At 41.6% G+C, this 20,716-nt stretch overlaps 2 protein-coding genes and 1 long non-coding RNA gene across 18 annotated transcripts in view; 2 read left to right on the forward strand and 1 right to left on the reverse strand.

Annotated features, from left to right (window-relative positions):
* Positions 1-9,354, forward strand: part of LOC101795985 (6-phosphofructo-2-kinase/fructose-2,6-bisphosphatase 4) — a 48,677-nt gene extending 39,323 nt beyond the window's left edge. For 9 of the 12 annotated variants that reach the window (XM_072044519.1, XM_072044522.1, XM_072044520.1 and 6 more), the window contains one exon: positions 6,533-9,354. In XM_072044519.1, coding sequence (XP_071900620.1) covers positions 6,533-6,592 — 60 coding nt within the window. In that variant the 3' untranslated portion in view covers positions 6,593-9,354. Of the gene's footprint in view, positions 1-1,816; positions 2,027-6,532 lie in introns of all 12 variants that reach the window. The other 3 variants (XM_072044515.1, XM_072044516.1, XR_011812609.1) reach the window with 2 other exon arrangements.
* A 1,650-nt stretch (positions 9,355-11,004) lies between these two features.
* The window catches only part of PRKCD (protein kinase C delta), a 64,806-nt gene continuing 55,094 nt past the window's right edge, over positions 11,005-20,716 (reverse strand). For all 5 annotated transcript variants that reach the window (XM_027467891.3, XM_027467889.3, XM_072044512.1 and 2 more), the window contains 8 exons: positions 19,363-19,496; positions 18,462-18,635; positions 17,802-17,893; positions 16,216-16,278; positions 14,056-14,194; positions 13,071-13,259; positions 12,690-12,818; positions 11,005-11,547 (listed from right to left, as the gene is read on the reverse strand). In XM_027467891.3, the coding sequence (XP_027323692.1) occupies positions 11,389-11,547; positions 12,690-12,818; positions 13,071-13,259; positions 14,056-14,194; positions 16,216-16,278; positions 17,802-17,893; positions 18,462-18,635; positions 19,363-19,496 (1,079 nt within the window). In that variant the 3' untranslated portion in view covers positions 11,005-11,388. The remainder of the gene's footprint in view (positions 11,548-12,689; positions 12,819-13,070; positions 13,260-14,055; positions 14,195-16,215; positions 16,279-17,801; positions 17,894-18,461; positions 18,636-19,362; positions 19,497-20,716) is intronic.
* On the forward strand, positions 12,020-19,675 carry LOC110353775 (uncharacterized). The gene is made up of 4 exons (XR_002404699.4): positions 12,020-12,121; positions 15,499-15,637; positions 16,891-16,968; positions 18,922-19,675. It is a non-coding gene; the product is annotated as an uncharacterized lncRNA (long non-coding RNA).

Here is a 20,716-nt window from a genome sequence, read left to right on the forward strand (position 1 = left end):
AGGCATTAATTTTGGGGGAAAGCTTGTAACATGTTTAGCAAACTGGCATGGGAGTGTAGTTGTGTTTCAGGTGCACGTAGGGGATCATACGGACAGTTGCACTGCAGTGCACACAAAGGCACAAAGCTGTTTGTTTAGAACAGAAATAGATTGACATAATGAATCAAAAAAAAACCAACACAGTGATGTTTTTAATAAAAATCCCCTGAACACCCTTCTCCCTGCCCCCAGAAAGATACCCGAAGCAGTGGAGTTACGGTGGTGATACGTTGTTCATTTAGGATAGCTGGATGGAGGGGCTGGTTGATTCTGTCTGCATTTAAACACTGCTCAGAGGGCTCTGAGAATTTCAAAAGCTTTCATTTACATAAGCTACTCAAATGGTAATTGTTTCTGTTAAATTAAATTTTCAAATACTCTATTGAAGTCAAAGCATTTAATTAAGTTTAGCATCACAGATAACGACATTGTTAAACAATGAAACTATTTGATTAAGAATTGCTTACTGTAGTGTTCTGTGCCCCCACAAGTAATTTGTAGTCCGTGTTTCAGGACAACGTGCTCCTTATCTGCTTCAGCTGAAAAGCCGTCTTTTCACACTGCAGGCAGAGTACTGGAGTACTTGTTTACAGTATGTGTAAACCTCGCTCTGTGAGGATGATTTGTCTCAAGTGGATTGAAGCTGTGCGTTTGTCAGCATTGTAGCAGCTTAAGTTCCTGACCTTTTCAAATGAAGGAGTCCAGTCTTTTTACTGAATATAAATCAGGGGAACTACTTGAGCTATTGCTTGGGTCCTCTCTTCGGGTTAGACAGCAAGTGCTGGGGTAAAACATCTACTTTGTGCTTCTGTCTTAGGTGGTAAGTGACAGAAAGGGATATTGCTCAGAGCAACAAATCCAAATCCTATTTTTCCTTTTTTTTTTGGGGGGGGTGAACTGAGGGAGGATTATTGAAAGCTGAGTTTGCTTACCACAGCGTCAAGCATGTCAGCGTGAAGCCTGAAGAATGTGTTAGCGGAACTGGCAGTGGTTTAGTCTAAAGCAGGCCAAATCCTAGATCAAAGTCTTAGAAAGACCTTCAGCCCAGTTTCTCATAATCTGCATTCTTGGTAGAACGGAGAATAGCAACTAAACAGCCTTCTGGATTTACGTGGGGTGGTACCATGGCAGGCCTGATTCCTGAGACTTGTTCTGCGTGGCCAGAGTCAAAGCTGTGCTGCCTAGCGTGATTTTTTTTTTTTTTTGGGGGGGGGGAGGGATATTTTGTTTAAAATAATTTGATGCACTGAACATCTTACTTTTTTTTCTCTCTCTCTCCCTACAACCTCTGCAAAATGAGGTGAGATCTAGTCAGTGCAATCAGTCTTGAGCCATGAAGGTGTCTGGGAAGAGGCAGGTATAACACATTGTTTATCACACAGTCAAAGTTAAAGCTTGGGAAGGAAGCACGTGGCATAGTTTAGCAAAGCACTGAAAGTTTGCTTATTTGGATAGAAGTGTACATGCTGGAGTATGTGTTTAAGTGGATTCCTGCCTGGGCCCATAAAAGACTTCCTCCTGAATGGGAATGACTTGAGCTTTTGGTGGCATCAGCATGGGATCAGTGATTACTGTACGTACATTTTCCTGCTGTCTGGGTCTGGGACACCAGCCAGCTCTCAGTCTGCTGCATTCTGGGGCGGGGGCATTAAAAATAAAAATCTCTGTTTTTCTGTAAATGCAGCTGTGTACTTGTGAAGGTGCAAGTGATTGGTGTTTTTGTTGGTCTTACTGCTGCGTGATAAATATTCTCCTCTGTATTTTTATTATTATACAGAATGTAGACATTTCCAGACCTCCTGAGGAAGCTCTTGTAACAGTCCCTGCTCATCAGTGAATCCCGTGTCCTGATCAACTATCGAACTTGGGGTGCTGTTTTCATCCTACTACTTCAAAATAAATTGAAAAGCAAATCATTCCAATCACTTTGAAATAAAACAAACAAAAAGCCCACAAAACCCACAAACCCAACAACTCAAAACCCAAAGTAAATCTTTGTACAGTGCATGGCTTGAAAAAATTATCAAATCACAATAAAACTGCATCGCCCTGGTTAATTTATTGCGGATGGGTTGTCAAACATTAATCGGCTGACACTGGAAAGCTGTTTTTGTAAACTGCTGTAATGCAAAGATCCTGCAGCATGAATTTTTAAAGCTACTGTAACAGCCAACAATCACTTGATGTTAGCTGAAGTGTGTTTGTGAAAACTGTGAAGCACGACATCATGCATGAGATACGAAAAAGCTGAAGTTTGTTTTCTAGGCACCATTATTATCTACTTCAGTGCCCTCGGGAGTGATTGGACTGCTCCGTAGCATAAAATAACAATCCATAGTTACTGTACAGCCTTAATCCTGCTGATCTGTAGCACTAGTGTTCTAGATGTGCTAATCAATGATGCGCTGTTTGGAAGAGGGCAGCAAGTTTTCTCTTAAGCTTGCAACAGTTACTGAAGGTACAGGAATGTGTAAAAGTGTTTTTAATATACGAATGACTTCCCTTAACAGCTGTTCTGCATTAACTGGGCTTCAGAGCTTGCCTGCTGGCAGAAGTAATTTTAAATTTCCTTTCAGTGAGGAACTAAGAAAAAGTAGGTGGTTTTTGTTCTGCTGAAATGCAAGGAGTGGATGAGTGCCTCGGTGCAACCAGTACTGGATCTGATAGTGCTGAATTTTACCCAGGGTGCAGTAAGAAGCATTGACTGTTTCACAAAGCAGAAGCAGCGTTAGGCAGATTATTTGCTCGCTAGGTTGTGACTTGCCTTGAAAGGCATGGAAACAGGAGGTTTTTCCACCCTCCAGCAGGCGCATGATCTCAAAACAGCAGGGTATGCATCCTAAACAGAATTACAACAAAACTTCTCCCATGCTGGAGGGACCGCAGCTTGTTTGCGATGTGGTGTCATGCCTTGGCTCCCTTCTCTGCGATGTTACGGTGGGCAAAATGAGATGGGCTGAGGCATTGTGCAATCGAAGCAGCTTTGTTTATGTAGCATTGAGGCTGGGGAAAGGCGGTAAATCACCGAGTCCTTGAGCTGTTTTCTGAGGGGGGTCTTTGTGTCTTGAGCATAAGCAAGAGTGGCATGTTGTGGAACGCTTTTATCTGCTGGGGAGGTTTCTCATACGGTATGTTTTTCCAGGACTGGGGTTTTGGAAAAAAGTGTTACGCATTTGCACTTCTGAAGTTACACTGCAATTTTCTGAGGTTTCTAGCATTCAGGAATGTCTAATATAACTAAAGAGCCCCTGGACGGAGGGCCTCCTGCTGTACCAGTTGATATTTAGTTAAAGCAGCATGGGCTTGGCCTGGGGGAATGGGAATTCTCTTTGTTGTGATTATGATGTAGGAGTTCTTGTCGCTTTTCTGTGTTTAATTGCTGCAGCCTCTTGGATATGCCATGGAGAAGGAGACCTGAGGCTGCTGTACCTGCTAGCACAGTTAATTAGGGAGCCCGATTGCTTCTTTCTGCCTGTTGAGGTGACATCCCTGAGAGGTCACAGGGACACGTTCCACAGGTGCTGGCAAACCACTCAGAGCTGGCTTGGATTGCTTTCACCTCCGTGGTTTGTGACTAAGGACATACTGTGCAATTTTAAGCTAAACACGTTCAATTTTGGGTTAAAACAAAATCCACACCAAACAAAACAAAAAAACCTCTTGCAGATGTGTATAATGGAGTAACATGGGGTTTAAAAGCAGTTTTGCCCTCTGAGGGGTCTCCTATTATGGCAGCATTGCTTAGTAGTCCTCCCTAAATTATTTTCTTAGTAAAAGAAAGGCCTAATGCTGAATGGGAAGGGACAGTGAGTTCTCTGTAGCTCACCAGGAGGAACCTGGCTGATAAGAGCACTTCTTTGCATGGTCCTCTTTATGCTTGTTCTTCATCTGGGGATGGTCCTTATTAACTTCATCTGTTTTGGCTTTCCTCGTGACTCCCGTGCGGTTCAGAACCCTCTTCCCTGGAGGAGCCCTTTATTGCAAAATCTTCTGGCTTTGTTGTGAGGATTGCATGTAGCAAATCAGAATGAAACTTGCAGACAGGACAGCCTGCCATTTTAATCTGTAGCACTTTGTTTCTGGGGGATGCTTTGTTCTGTAGGGGAAAAAAAGCACAAAACAAGGGAGAGTATGATGAGGAGAGGAGAAGCAGTGGTGTCGGAGTGTGTTTGAGTTGATGTGTTTGTGTTGAGCCTTTCCAGAGAGGACCCGGTGAGGTGCACCTTCTGGTGTCTCACCCAGCCAATTTGAGCTTTTTATCTTCTTTATGGATATTTTCGTGGTCTAAGAAACCTTGGCCTTTCTGAATCTTAAAAGAAATGTGCCTGATGGTGCTGGCTGACCTGATGTCATGTTCCAAGTCTGCGAGACCCCATTACGCCTTGGTAGAAGTAGCATTCGAAGCCAGGTGCCTGTCGTTTGGATTCCCCCTGCTGCATTTCCTGCGCTCCCCAGTACGCAGCAGCAGTGGTGCTGCTCCAGAACTGTAATTTTGTCCAAGTGTGTTTGGGTAAGGTGCTGCTGGATGGCTGTGGGGACACCTTTTGGTCCTAAAAGTAAGGCTAAAACCTCTGTGTCCTCTGTAAGCACGCTCGTCTCTCTCAGTCCACGTGGGAGCACAGTCCCAGCTGCCGTAATTAAACCTAACGTGATTGCTGTGGGTAGGAATCCACCTCCCATTCAAGGGGATGGTGGTCCCTTTTGAAGTCTCACTTGATCTGGTCTCGAGCTAGGTCCTTCTTTGTCTAATAAGCCCCGGGGTTTATTTATTAGGCTTTGTCCTACACAAGTTTTGTTTCTTCCACGTGGTGGAAGAAACAAAACGCTCTGCTTTGCTTCCACAGCCTTTCCCTTTTCGCCTACACTCTGGAGGACGTCTTGTTCCAGCTTTAACTGCATATCTGTGTTCCCTCTTGTGGCTGTCCCAGCCGCTAGGATGCTTCTTTTGTCTGACACACCTTATTTAACTCGATGAGAGGAATCTTTTGCCTTGACCACGTTGTTTCCTCTTAGTTTTGTGTTGTAGCTGTCTAGTTCTTGTTGCTTGTGGCCTTAATTTCCAGTACCTCTGGATTCCTGCATGTTGCTCCATTTCATGCTCCATTTAATTTTCTTTGAATCAACAGCAGATGCTCAGCTTAAAAGATGTTAGCCAATGTTCTCAGATTGCCTGTGGAGACATCTCCACAGTCTCAAGGAATTTCTGGGTATGTTGCATCAGTTACTAAGAAAATATGAACAAATAAAACAAATGCCAACACAGTGGTGTTTTTTTTTTTTTTTCCATTGTGGTCATGCAGAGTGTGACTTGTTCTGCCAGCTCCTCTTGTTCCTAGATGCCAATGCTGTCTCTGTATCCTTTGCTCTAGAAGGAATGCTGCCTGTGGAAGCGTCTTTCTGAAACAGGAGCATTGTTTGCTTTCCTCGGAGAGAGCAGTTGGAGAGTGGGGCAGGCAGCGTTTGTGTGTGCCCAGGCAGTTTTATGTGGTGTGCTTATGGTGGAAGATGGGCTGATTTACCAAGGGCAGAGAGGAAAGGGCTGACGTTAATACAGGAGAATCAGCGAGGGCAGAAATGACGTTGGCACACTTTAGCCCCGAATCAAATCAGGTACTACTCGTTTATCTTGTTTAGTTATGGAATGGCTGAAAATCCTAGAACCTGGGTTGGAGAGGGGAGTGGTTTGCTTTTCGTGGGGTAGTTTTGAGGGATGCAGTTGTGTGGCTGCAGGCTGGGAGCGGTACCGAGTCCCCCTCTCTGCATGAGGCTCTTCTTCTCGAGCTGGACTAGAGAGACTTGTTTTGAAAGTCAGCTCTACTCAATGTGGTTATAAAACCACTGGAACGTTACCTGATGTCAGGGAAACATGCTAATCTGCCCACATGTCCCAAAGTGCATTTAAACTTTATGTTACCAGCTCTTTAGGGAGTTACTCAGGGTTCCCAGTGAGATAGCTCCTTACAGACAGGACCAGAACAGCTTTCTGGCTGTCGATGTTGAGTCGTTCCTTGAAGCATGCTTGACACAAAGGAGAGGTGGCTTTCCCTCCCTCCAGATTTTGTCAGTTTTTGTCTGGTTTATGACTTTTGCTGTGTGGTTTAGTTTTTCTCTTACATTGTATGCGTGTCTGAAAGGCTAGAAGTGATTAGAAAAAATGATTAAAAACTGTGCTTATAACTTATTTTTTTAAATGTAACAGTGTGGTCTCCATATAGTGTGGAGAGACCTGGTGTGATATGTGTCTTAGAGATGCTATTTGAGAGAGCCTGTGTTGTGTCTCAACGAAGCACGTGGAGGCTGGGACGAAGTCAGAGCCTGGCTTCTGATTTCTAGTCTGTGCTGGGACCTTTTGTTTTGTTTTACAAGAGACGTTGAGGAAATAAGCATCAAAACTTGCTTAATTTTTGTTTTGTGTAATAGTTGTGTGTTGAGCCAAGCTGTGTCTGATCACGAGACTCGTGCTTTAAAGTCCTTTTTGTCTTTAAATTTGCAGAATGTAGGCGTGGACCGATCGAGAGAAGAAGCTCTGAGGACAGTACCTAACCATCTATAGCTGCAGTTCCTGGTGGCAGCAGCCCTTCCTCCACCACGACAGCGTTAAGTAGCAGCTCGGGTCCCTGAGAGCGGAGACGGCGTGCTGAACGCTGAGCAAGTTGGAACAAATGCGCCTCCCCTTCACTTTAAGACATTTCGAATGTGATTCAGCTTCTTTGGAGGAAACCTGTAGTTCTGGTTAACTCCCAGTGCCGAAAGGTATTGGTAAAAAAAAGATTTATAGAAGCAGAGTAATGTTGGTTTTAGGTTTTCATATGTAAATTTGCGCAGTTTCAGTAGCTTTTATTGTTCATCTGTGGAATACTGCAAGATGGCTAATTGCCCGTGTCAATTTTACTGTCAGATTTTAACTAGATTTTACTTTCTTTAATGTTTTTGTAAGAGTTCCTCTTATTTTTACTGTGAATGGTTGCCTAGCATTACATGAAGATTTTTTTTTGATGGCGTATTTAACAGGAGAAATTCTGCATTTTGAGCATTGGAGGATTCACGTTGCAAAACTACTTTAAATTGGAAAGCTCATCAGTCACGTCTTACAGTGATCTTTGGTTTGCCAACCTCAACTTAAATTTATATGGGATGGGGAGACTTGCCCCTTTCTGCGGTGCTAGCAAGATTTCAATGTTTCCAGGAGCCAGATGTATTTAGATCACAGTGGAGGACACTATTAAGTAATGGCTGTGGGATGCAGGTGTGAGTACAGGAGAGCAGCCTCAGGTGGTGAAACTAGAAAGAGAAATGCCCCTTCTGCTGTGGCCACAGGAGGAGCAGCTTTCTGAGACTGGGAGGTAGGGAAGAAGGATTCAGATTGCCAAGGCTGGAGAAGCTGCTTTTCTTACTAGTGCTATGACTTTTTGGCAGTTTTTGGAATGAATTTCAACATGTATGATTCTCCTTATAGCCACATCTAACATGTATATCAGGAAACAGTACAGAAAGGTTAGGTGGCATTTAACCTTTCTTACAGCTCATGCAAGAAAAACTGCAGGTAAATTCTGAAATTGTTTTTTAACAAAGTGCACCTACCTTTTTTTTAATTGTTTTTAAGCAACCTTCCACTATATAAATTCTTTGCTGCTCTTTTATATTTCTCTGTGAAACTCCAGTGCTAAAAATGGAATTTTGTATGTCTGTTGAGGCTACGACCCTCTAACTGTACTAAATCAATGTATTTTGTATGTGTTACCAGACAACTGAAGTGAGCTGCCAACACTGTTGCTGGCTCTTAGTTCTTGAAGTGAGAACTATCTTTTTGTAGATAGACCGTGCTTTTTTTTTTTTTTTTTTTTTGATTTAAGGACTTTTCTTCAACTGATTGAACTTTTACCATGTACATTGTTGATTTTTTTTTTAAGAAACTTTTATGTTTGTTTGCTCAGTTCCTGTGTGAAATAATGGGCCCTCGTAGTTTTGCAGGCAAGGGCTACGTTGTCTTCTGTTTGTGCAGGGTTTATAAGATAATGTGCTGCTGTTGTGATTTGTTTTAATAAGCTAATTTCAGCAATATGTTCAGCTCTGGAAGTAAGCCATATCACATCGCTGGGTTCCATTTCAGAAGAGGAATGGGTAGGGCGTGAAATGACCAGAAACACTTGCTTCAAGTGCTGCTGTCTAGAGCTTTGTGTGTGTGATCCGTTAGTTCAGTAACGCGCATTTCAGATCTTTGTTAATTCCGCTGTGTTCATAGCTCTTATCTGAGGAGAGAGACCACACAGCGCTACTCAGAGTAGTTAATTTATTGATGCGTAGTAAACAAGGCCACCTTTGTGGCAAAAGTGTAGGAATAACATCCCCCCCCTCTGATACCGTGCGTGCTTCGCGTGGGAAGCGGGGCAGTGCTCCAGGCAGCCCTCGCTCCTCCGAAGCTCTGCCATCCAGCCATGACCAGGAGTTGTCTGACAACTTTAAATTGAAAGAGTCAGGGTTTCTTCTGAGTTACAGGCAACAGATCCGGGATACTGTATCAGAAAAGCAGGGTTTTACTATCAGGGTGTGATACTTGAACCCGGTTGAAGAAATGTGGAAGGAAAGGTTTCCCCTAGTGAGAGGGGAGCCAAAAGGCTGCCCTTCTGCACTGGCAAGCACAGCTGGAGGTGTCTCCCCTTTCTCCTTTTCTTTGTTTTACCTCTAAACTTTCAGAGGTGCTGTAAAATTCCCTGAGGCTAAATGTTTTATGTATAGTAGGTATTTTTATAGCCTGCTTTTGAATATACTGTGATGAATGTTTTACTAAGTGGGTGTTCAGTAAAAAGAGTTGTATACAAGTGTAAATAAACTGTTATGCTGATACTTGAAGAGAAAAAAACATGAAGTTGTCTGTTCTACTTTAGGAAGGTACTTAAACCATTGACTGCATCTGACCCTTTCTAGCTGGTAAGAGCAAATGTAGACAATGAATGTAAATTTGAAGCAGTTCTCCCCAATGCCTAACTACCTTTCTGGGGAGGCACTGTTATGAATGGCAGATCATCGTCCCTGTCTAAAAGCTGCGTCTGTCCTCCCTTCCTGTTCCTGACCATGCAATATTGACTGATCTGTCACCGATAGGGGAGGTAAAAATCCTTGTCCTGGCTTTGCATATTTATACCCACGTGTATTTTACTACCTTTTGACTGTTAGTACACTTGCTGGCTCAGATGCAGTCTTTAGAATGGGGTTAAACTATCTTTTCTTACAGCATTGGCCTTCGTTGTAATCTTTCAGACAAATGTAATCATTTGACATTTGATCCAAGTAATAAAGATCAAATGCTACACCTTGCACTGCTGTGTTTCTTTCTGTGTCTGGTACAGCAGCTGAAGTGCCAGGTGAGGGTTCCTCCAGGTCAGCTGGTTTCCCCAGCTTTCTGACCTGCAGGAATTGTAGCTTGTTTAAAACAGCTTATACATAAACAGAAGAATTAAGCAGCTGGTAGAATAACTAACTTTACTTAAATTACAGTTATTTTATCCGAGTAACAAACTCAGTAACTGAGGGAAAAGTTGGAAGAATGCATTAAATAAAAGCACATCAAGATTTGTCCACGCGGTGGAGCAGAAAGGTAAGAAGATTATTAGCTTCTCCTTGTGACTGGTATTTTAAGATCTGACTCATACGCTTAAAGTTACACTGTTCTGACATAGTCTTCCAGATGCTGCTGGTATTTTTCAGGAGGCTGAAAATCAACAGCAAAACGCTGCTTCCTGGTATGTATTTGCATGTATAGGTTACATGGCCTGTAATTTGCAGGGGCACTTCTCATTCTGAAAGATAAGGACAAAATTAACAGTTTGTAGTTTAGCGTTACATCCTCAAATTGTTGCGTGTTGTTGATCACTGTACTTCTGCGTGGTATTCACATTGTATTTTCTCTGCTATGGTGTTTTTTAATATGTTAGTGTTTTCTTTAACTGTACATTGTATGCTTGTGTGGGAGGCTTTGTTGTTTGTTTTAACGCATTCAGGCTGCTTTCTGGACCAAAACAAAACAAAAACAACAAACAACTTTAATTTTCAGTATGTTATTAATTTCTCGGTGTAGTGTGAGGACTCTCCTGGACTGAGATGCATGAACTAATCTCTCTGTCTGCTGCCCACCAGGTGGCCCTCGGGCACAGCCGTTCAGCAGAGGCAGTCCAGAGGCCGTGCAGCTGTACAGCCTGCGGTGCTTTCATTTCTGGTCGCTCCAACCTGAGCAGGCTCCTGTAGCAGGTCAGTGCCCCCATTCAGATGGTGTAATCAAGGTGCTGCTGCTGGCAAAGCATACAGCAGCTACTACTTGGAGGAAAAACACCTCAACCGAGATCCCGCTGTAGAACTGGACTTTTAACAGTGGAAGTCATATTTTCTGGTGGTATGCTGCTGCTGGATACTTAGACCAAGCTGTCTAATGCTTCTCCTTCCTCAGAGTAAGTGTTTAAAATGACCACCAAAGCCTGGCACACAGAGGAAAGGAGAGGAGCTCTAGAATACTTCCCAGCTACACTGCAGCTGGAGACCTGCAGAGGTCAAAGTTGACTGGAGTTACTCACTCTGTCATCAATTTTTTTAAAAGCCCTTTTGGTGGAGGGGAAAAAAAATTTGTTTCTAATTTTTTCCCAGACTTGTAAAGCTAAAGGCTTGAGGTTTTTATTAACTGCAATAGTCAAGGATATTAGCCATAGGAGTGGCACTGGCTGCTTTGGGTAAGAGACTCCAGCATAAGAGTGGCACTTCCCCCTTGCCACTAACAATTAAGCATCTCAAGCTTCCAGACTGTTCTATGAATCTTTGCGTTTCCTTAATTCTTCATTTCCACTAGTTCTCCTAAAATATTTGTACTATCTTTGTAAGTGAAGAGGGCTTGCAAATTATTATTTTTTACTGTAGATTAAATGAACTGGAGTTTAACTGAATATTTCTAGGGGAAAAAAAAAAAATCATAGCCAGGAATGAAAGTTTAACATAACTTTCTTTTAATTGAAGACAAATAAAAGAACCAAGGGCTCAAAACACTTTTAAAAAGACATATTATGTTCCCCAATGTCTTCCTCCGAGCAAAATATACAGCATATATATATATAATATAACTACATTCAAGTAACCAAACAATTTACATTTTCCCAAATAGAGAAAATAATGCACATGATTCACATACCTTAAACCCAACCATGCATAAAAGAACACTGCCAATAAATCAGCAGCTAGACATAATTAATCACACTATTGTGTTATTATTCTGAAGTATTGACAACATCGTTGGAACGGTAACACTTAGCACTTGGAGTTTTCTGTTCTTAATGTTTAACCCTGCTTTAAAGTCCGACTGTTCAGAGATCATTTTTCTAAGATCTGTTCAAATTTAGGGTTGATAAAAGAAAATCCATCAAATGCAGACTGATCCATAGACTCGATCAGGTTTTTGTCGCTGTAAGATAATCTTGGCTTTTCATTTAGAAATTCTCTGTCGAAGTTGTTGTAGTCACTTGCTGACTTCTGTGTTAAACAGAGAGGGAAGATAGTGTGAGACATAGTTGCAAACTTTTTTTTTTTTTTTCCAGAAAAGATTGCTAAATATGAAAGCTTAGCAAATTATTTTTCAAACCATGTTGAAAAAAAATCCCCTTGCCTATTTTAAATAATAATATAACATTACAACCGGGAAATTACTACTTGTTGGTTGAAAACAAACAGCACTGGGTTGCTTTGGAAAAGAGCCACCTGAATATGTGATAACATTGCAATGAATTAGCCAAATATTCTATCTTGACAAAAATCAATGCATCTACGTTTAAACCCAACATTCCCTGCCATTAACAACTTTTTTTTTTTAATTTCTGAAGCATTTTAAAGTCTGCATTTGTTCAGCTATTGCAGCTGCTTTGTGTCTAGATAAAACTAATATTTATGCATATTTCCTAAGAATTCATATTATTTAAGACTATGTTCTACATTCTGAACCTTCAAAGCTTATGGTTTGCAGGATTCTTAAACTTCCAGAGTCCATCTGTATGGGGAAATGCAACATGAAGCCTCCTGTTCTCAAATGGAACACCTCTCCCTGCATCAAGTATGTAAGCATTCTTTAAAATGTACTTTACTTCCAGATTGTTCTATCCATTCTGGTACTGGGGTGGAGGAAAACTCATTTGAATTTTTAATGGCTTGTGATGAAGCAGTGGAAGCCTGGGGTGACACAGATCAAGCAATGCATAGCTTGTTCTTTACACACTTTTTCAGGTAACACTAGGGATTTGCATTCAAAGTAGCTGTAAGTTCACCAATATGGAGAAAGCATCTTTTTCTGAGCTGGTCTAGTTAAAGTTAACTATCAGTAAGCGCTAACAGTGCTATCAACAGTGCTAACATCAATGCATACAAAACATTGCATTCCTCCATTGATTTGAAAAGGATGGATAGCAGCACTATTCATTATTTTCCTGAAGACAACAGTAGTGAAGAGGTTCCTTAAAGCTGTATAGGAAGATGGTCTTAATAGGAAGATTTTAGGGTAGAAAAGATTTCAGGTTTCAGAATAAACTACCATAAGGATGTTTGGAGGATTCACCCATCACCCCTAAGTTGGTGACCAACAGACATGTGTAGCATATTACAGAAACACAGAATAATCCACGTACCACTTTTGGCTTGAAAGGAGGGTCTACCTCCCTCTTCTCTAACGCTGCCCAGTTGATGGTTTTGAAAAAAGGATGGTCTCGGATATTCCCAGTGATCCCGAGTCGTCTTGTTGGATCTCTTTCAAATAGCTGCAAGACAAGATAGCCAACAAGGCCTTACATCCGCTCAAAAGGTAGGTGGCAATGGAAGAAATAATTGGTATACTCCTGAACAAACAGAAGTTGCTAACAGTATACAGACATTAGTATTAAGTTTACCTGGCTTTCCATTTGTAAAAGTAATCTGCTAACATGGATAAACAGCTCCTTTTACAAGCCTAGATTTGTCCCTCCCTCGAAGAAATACTGGACCTTGACCCACTCATCAATCTTCAGCCTTACCTTTTCTAGTATATCTTTTGATTCCTTGGTAATCCAGCGTGGGTAGTGAGGTGTGTCCACTCGGATTGACTCGAACAACTCATCTTCATCGTCCCCATGGAAAGGGGATTGTCCAATAAGCATCTCGTACAGCAGGACCCCAAATGACCACCAGTCCACAGAGAATGTGTACCTCAAGCCTTGCAGAATCTTGTTCCACAGAAGAGGGGCAGGGGAAGAAATACGGGTAATTAGTAAAAGACAGAAGCACATACAAAAAAACAGATCAGTGAATTTAAGAGGGAATCTTTAATAACTATCATATCTAGGGGAAAAAATGCAGCAGTCTGAGAGGATTGTTGACATTGAAGTACAGCTGTAGTTTTCTGCTCAGCTGCTGTTTGTGGAAATGTGGACAGCTCAGTGGACAGATCTTTGCTCTCATTCTGAAATTTCCTCCATTGACTTTAAATACCATGTAGTTGGAAAACATCTGCTCTAGTTTCATTACAAGATAATAAAGTAGGGGAAGGGAGGAACGTGTGGCAATGAAAGCAGATTATTAACCAACAGACTTTGACATTTATAGCTTTAAAAGCTAACTATCTTATTTGACTACTATGCAAATCAGATAAAAAGCCAACTCTGAACACAATGAATTTAACTCTAAGATTCTCCTTTGAATTCTGGCTGTTTTATCATCTGCAGTGCACATGCTCATTTTGCAGGAGTCCTGCATGTATGCTAGCTGTAAAAGCAGAAGAGAAAACTAGTTTTTCAACAACTGAAATTTTTAACATTTCAAAACCTATTAAAACATTGTAGATACTTGTAAATATTCTATCTTAAGAACCCTCTACAGAAGAAGGCATCTAATTTTTTTCTATGCTTGTTGTTATTATTGTTTTGGAACTGTTATTCTCTAAAGGGAAGAAAGATCACAATGGCCATTCTAACATCACTCTATTAAGTCGAGCCACGCAGTATGTTGCAGTGATGTACTGACCTCAGGAGCAATGTAGTCTGGGGTCCCACAGAACGTGCTTGCCTTGTTCTCACCAACTACATTTTCTTTGCACATTCCAAAATCAGCTATTTTGATATGGCCTTCTTTATCGAGCATCACGTTGTCCAGTTTTAGGTCTCTGCAAAAGGTATATTAAAAAAGAGGCATCTTTTAAGGACAAGTATGTCATTGTTGTATTCAGATGCATGCAGTTTCTTCACAGATTTCAAGGAAATAATTATCTATCAACATAATACCTGCAAAATTGTACTTTGGTACTTGGAAGATGGTAAGGAGAAAAGAAGAATTATTTCTTGTAAGCATAAGAAAGTGGCTGAGGTGTATATGTAGCGTGCCCATATAATCTTTGTCATCTGCTTTTACATCCAAAGTCACACCCAGTGCTTCTGTTGCCTCTGGACGGAGGTGTGAGTGAACGCCTCACCAGCTAACATAGCAGCACTATACCGGACTGTGTAGCTTAAAAGAAGGATTGTTGGATTCTTGGGGCATGAATATTCAAAGCTTGCCCAATTTTAATTTTAATTTTACCTGTGACTTGCTCCTAGTTACAGCACAAGGGGGTTCATGTGCTGTGGCCACAGTCTGTGAAGTGCCTATTCATGCCTTTTTACAGAATAACAATCTTCAATCAAATAAGCGCTTTTTAACAGCAGTTTCCAAAAGCTACATTCCCTCCCTTTGACTGCAAAGTGTTTTTTGTCCATCTGGCTGCAAAAGCACATACCGAGGAGGGCAGGCTGAAGGGAAACTGAACAGCCCTTCTGCTTACCAAGAAAGCCTTGAATAGGGCAGATTTTACATAAGAACAGGGCACTCTTTTCTCTTTAACTTGAGCTTACAATATCAGCTACTTACGCTGCCAAAAAGATGAGCTGCAGCTTGAACCAAGAGCCCCTACTCTAACGCAGTGTGCTACAAACCCTGGGTTTGGACGTCAGCTGCTGTTCACCTTGAGTAAAAATATATTTCTGAGACAAGAAAAGCTCATTGTATGTAGGGCACTGCACTCACCTAGCTGCAACTTCTAAAATCTTTTGTATGGGTGTGAAGGTGTTGCATTGTGAGACCTACCCAAAACCACTACCTTCGGGGTCAGTAACTATACCGGTAAACTTCCTGTGCAAGAGGGAAAAAAGTACCTTTGGTTTTGCTGATGTCCTGTTGATAAACAGTACCAGTTTGTCTGAAAATATTTCATACTGTGAAATTTCACTCTAGAAGCACTAATTTAACACAGGGGAATTTAACAGCAAGCCTAAAAATACATAGAAAACTTGGGATGGAAAGACTTCCTGTGGATAACAGCACGTCCTGGTCAATCACCTTTCTTCATCAACAAGTTTTCTGGTAACATTGATCCTCCTTACAAACACTTTTTTTGGTGAAATACAAGTCTAACTTCAGAAAACTGCTTCACAGGGCGGTGCTCCACCAGACATTTCCTGTTTTTATAAAGGGAGGCGGACAATAGTGGACATCGTGGGGCACCTTTACCTAAGGCCATGCAGCATTTGCTCTCAAGCACGCACCTGTTATCCTTCAAACCTGTTTGTTAGAGGTAAGAGCTACCTGTGCAAGTAGTTACCAAACAGGGTTTTAGAGCTGGGATGGGGTGAAAAGGCTGGAGAATAGAAATTAAGATGAAAAAACACATCTTAAAAACAAAACAAAAAATTCTGACCTCCTGTAATGTGGATATTTACATTAAGAAACAGTTGGTCAGGATCTGCTCCTTGCTGTTTAAGAATCTGGTGAGGCAGAAGCATCAACTCTCTGCTTTGACACAGAAAGTAAAAGCAGAAGACTTCCACCTCAGTGGTTTTCCAAGACTGGTAGGAATTGAGGCCCTCAAGGACACTCACCATTGCCACCAAACTCGAACGACTTGTGATGTGAAGGGAGTGTTTAAAAATAACAGACAAAACTGCTTCTGTGTAATGTAAATAACATTCCATCATTCTGGTTGCCAAGGAAAAGACACAAAGATACAGATTCATCTCAGGCATGTTAATGCCCTTGGAATAACATCAGAACTCTGACAGACAGCTTTTACTCGTTACATCAATCAGTAACTCAAGCATGCATGAAGTGCTAAGACAATTCATAGGTCCCACGCCGGTGCTAGCTGGTACTCACCTATAAATAATGCCTTTGCTGTGAAGAAACTGTAGCCCACACACAATTTCAGCTCCATAAAACCTGAAAAGATCAAAACATCTTTTACTCTGTCTTGCTCAGTTAAAACATCAGACAAAGCAGCTGGCCAAAAGAGCTGCCATAAACTTCATGCAGTGAAAGTCACTGTACAGTTCTTTAAACACTACGAAAGAGAAATCCCATGTCTAATATTACACCTGTATTTATGCGGATGGATGCTATAATCTGCAAGTTAATTTTCACCATGCATCTGTGGTATCTAACGCCAAACAGTAAAGGGGACACCAGCTTGCTTTAATGCTTCATTCCCCTTCCATTGGGGAACACTCTCCCTTTTCTTCTCTTTCAGTTTTAGGAGAGAGAGATGTATATGCCTGTGGAAAGATAGCTGCTGGGAAGTCAGCACTCATGGGGTGGCTTTAGGAGGGATGGCACATTAGTGGTTAAATTTGAAATGGACCTCAACTACCTACGCTCATATAGCCACCCAATTGCAGCAGACAGAAAGCATTGCTGTTTCTCCTCAAAAAGGTGGCGTTAATCCACAGAACGTGAGGAAAAACTCTTAAGGAATGCTTTCTCCTGCTCCTGGAATGTAAACTTTGTAATTGTTAAAAAAAAAAAAAAAAAGTGATTCCCACTTCTGTATTGCAGAATGAATGTTGACCCAAAACTTGAGAAATATGTAAGGAAAATTCCAGGAGAAGCTGCTAGAAGTTTGCTGAAACACAAGTAAGTTGGGGGACTTTGTCCAGATTTCTGCTGGGGAGAGTCAGAACAGAGCTAGCTCTGACCCACGAGGCTGGCTACTGCAGGCTGCTTTTTATGCTGGTCCTCTTGATCCAATCCAATCTGATCTGTATTTCCTAGTTAGCACAGTAATGCAAGCTGTTTTCTAGTCGGTTATGCTGGTGCTTTTGGGCAGATCTGTTACTCCACCCTGCATTACTTTTAAGGTCTTTCATGAACCCATTCAAATTGTTCTAAAACCAAAAGTTACAGTTAAAAGATGCAAAACCATCATATAATTGTAAGTCTTCAGCTTCAGTTACCTTCAAGCCATAGGTAACGGACAAAATGACACTTGTTAAATGAAGTGCTTTCCCATTTTAATTAGTATCTTGTGGAAAGTGCAGCTTATCTTCCTGTACTATTATGTCAACTTATCAGTAATAGTGATGTATTATTTACTAGGTTCCCCCTGTTCCCCAGTGCTGTTTTCTTAGGAAATTAATTATTCCATGACAGTACAGCTTTAGTGTGCTTTAAGACTGTGTGTTTTCATTGCTGGCTTATGTTGAGGTTTACCTAGCATCTCCACATACAGGTGTATCCTTTCAAGCAAAACATCACACTGCTATGCAAATGAAGGAAACCTAACTCAATACGTCATTAAGTGAGCTACACTGTATCAAACTAATGCCTATAAAACACGTTTTTTTCAACCATCAGACACTGAAACATGAGTGAAAGACTAACAGCTAAGTGGTGCAGAACTAGAAGTAGTAAAACCACGAAGATTATAACAATTCACGGGGATAGGGACTGAAGTGCTGTAGACTTACGTTGCTCTGTAGAGATCAAAACGCCCTTTGTCTTGTATGTGGAACATCAGGTCTCCCCCATTCAGGAACTCCATAACGAAGAACAGATGATCCTGTTTGCAAATAATCAGAGGATGGAAACATTATTGATGCTATCACAACCGCACCTCGAGTAGCAATCTGGCAGTGGGGACCCAGCAGCCACTTCCCTGCTGTCCTATTTCTGTTTCGTGCACCCCTAAGAATGCACGAGGCTGCTGCAGGGTTGAGTAGCATGGTCTTGCAAGGCTAAGGAGCTCACCTCGTATTCTGTGGGCTTCTAGATTTAATATAAATATACGTTCAAATGTATTTCCTGACTTCTACCTGTGACAGTCATCTTTGTTCCCTTCAATGAGGATAAAGCTAGGATCAAGGTTTTAAATTAATCTGTCTCTTACTCCAGATCATGTAGACGTTACTCTGATCTCATTCTGATCTCTTCAGCATATCTGGGTATCGCACTTCTATTTACTTTCCACCAGGCTTGTGAACTATTACACAGAACACAAGAAGGGGAGATTTAACTCTTGTATCACTAAAGTTATTTTCACTTGACTGTTGGTAATAGCATCCATTAAAAGGCAACATCTGTTGTGCTGCCCTCGCCTTCTTTTTTTTTTTTTTTCCCCTTCCCCTTACCTTTGTCTGGAACGTGCAGTAAAGGTGCGTGAGAAATGGATTTTCCCATGCAAGTGCTAAAACCCGCTTTTCCACCATGGTACATTCCACATCATCATCAATTAGTACCACATCTTTTTTCAGAGCTTTGATAGCAAAGAATTCGTTCTTCCCTTTCAGCTCAGCAAGCAGAACCTACAAAAAAAAAAAGATGAGATTACAGCATGTTTAGCAAAACCTGTTACTGATGGTATCAGTAAGGAGAAGTCAAAGGTGTTTATAGCAGTTCATTTTTTTTAGTAATTGTGGCAGCTATGCAAATGGTGAGATTGGCAAGGTGAAGCTGCTGGGTGCAGATGTGAGGAGACAGGGTACAAGGACCTTGTAACACACACGCACAGCAGCTTCCAGGGCGGTTTTTCTGTCAATGACTTGTGAGAGTAAGAACAGAGGACGTGTAAAGTCTGTTCCTTCATTACAGCTGGAGTTTCACAGACAACAGAGGACAGAGTCTGTGGAGGTCACATCACCCTTGGACAAGCACAGAGTAAGCACGGAGCACAAGGAGCGGAGGCAGATGGGAGTGGAAGGTCACGCTGCTGCCCCACATTTCCCCTGCCATTGCACTGGAGCATTACGAGGCCGTTTCGGTAGACAGCATGTGAACATAACTGCCCTTTTGGATAAAGGGCTATTTCTCTGACTGGGTTGTACCCCTTGTACATTATGAAACACTTCTGAGTTCAGACAAGCTGCGGGTAAAGAACTTCTAATGTCTTTGACAGAGATGGCTGTATTTTGCTCTCTTAAAATATTATCTACTCAAGTGGCCGTAAGACGTTTCTGGTTAACAAAAATAGCCCGTAATATTTCAGAGATCAAGCAAGGCAGTCACCTTAAGCTCTGTAAATTTGTTACATACCTTTCCAAAACTTCCTTTCCCTAATACTTTATGGAAGACAAAGCTGTCTATGTTGAATTTTCTCCTGCTTGCAATTCGTGATGCTGTCTTGGCTGTGCTTCCCTCCCAGAGTTTATCGTACTGGCTGTTATCTCCTATTAAAACAGGGAGTTTAAAGTTCAGTATATGCAGAAAAACTGCATGACTCAGATTCTCTATTAGGAATTAAGTACTGACATACTATTTCAGTTCATCTGCTGCTGGGATACTGGCAAATCTAAACATACAGATCAAATCATGTAGTTTACAATAAAGTTTAAGTTACTGAAGCATATTTCTTAACGTTGCATTTGGATCTGTGATTGTTTCTGATGCTGGCTTTAAGTAACACATAAGCAGGAATTACAAAAATAAAGGGTCCTAAATTTCCCCTATTGCTAAAATTCACAGCATAGGTTAGAGAACAGAATACTTCACAAGGATGGCTTGTATTTTCTTCTGTTAATAGAAAAAGAGTCCCTCTAAGCAGAGAGGCCATGAAAAGATCTGATTTATGCTTGATCCTGGCTAAGAAGCATGAACATACAGGTTAGGTTTGATTATATCGTAAAATTAACAGTTTTTATTTTTTTTTTTCCACCCCTTCTGCACAGATCTCCTGTGCCACCAAGACAACTCTGACGACAATCATGAGATGATACTGGGTCCTGCACTTTGGCCACAACAACCCTATGCAGGGCTACAGGCTGGGGGCAGAGTGGCTGGAGAGCTGTGCAGAGGAAAAGGATCTGAGGGTGCTGGTCAATGCTTGCCTGAACACGAGCCAGCAGTGTGCCCAGGTGGCCAAGAAGGCCAACGGCATCCTGGCTGTGTCAGGAGTAGTGCAGCCAGCACACCAGGGAGGTGATCGTCCCCCTGTGCTCTGCTCCGGTGAGGATGCACCTTGAGTGCTGGGTTCAGCTTTGTGAGACTTTTACAATGCTAGAACTCTTTTAGCAATGTAAAACCAAAACCAAACCAAACAAAAACAACCACAAAAAAGTAAACCCTTATTCTGAAGCTGAAGCTTATTCTCTATTCCAGGCCCTTGAAGTACCTCAGCTGTTTAACTGCAACTAGTCTTTTGGCTTAAATCCTAAAACTTGTAGTATTGTACAAAGGCTTCTAACATTCTGTGAACAAATTGAGTTAGTTAACAATATTCATGACATTTCAGTTACAGAAGGGAGAGGTGTGTTGTAGTCTGATTAGCGAGCCATCCTCCGCTCCCACCATGGGGGACCATGCCACAAAGAATAAAGCGAGCATTTTGCATAAAAGTGGGTATGCTCACGGACTAAAAAAATACTGGGGTTTGTCAAAAACTATATAAGCA

Source organism: Anas platyrhynchos, chromosome 13 (assembly GCF_047663525.1).
Source record: "Anas platyrhynchos isolate ZD024472 breed Pekin duck chromosome 13, IASCAAS_PekinDuck_T2T, whole genome shotgun sequence".
Taxonomy (NCBI): Eukaryota; Metazoa; Chordata; class Aves; order Anseriformes; family Anatidae; genus Anas; species Anas platyrhynchos.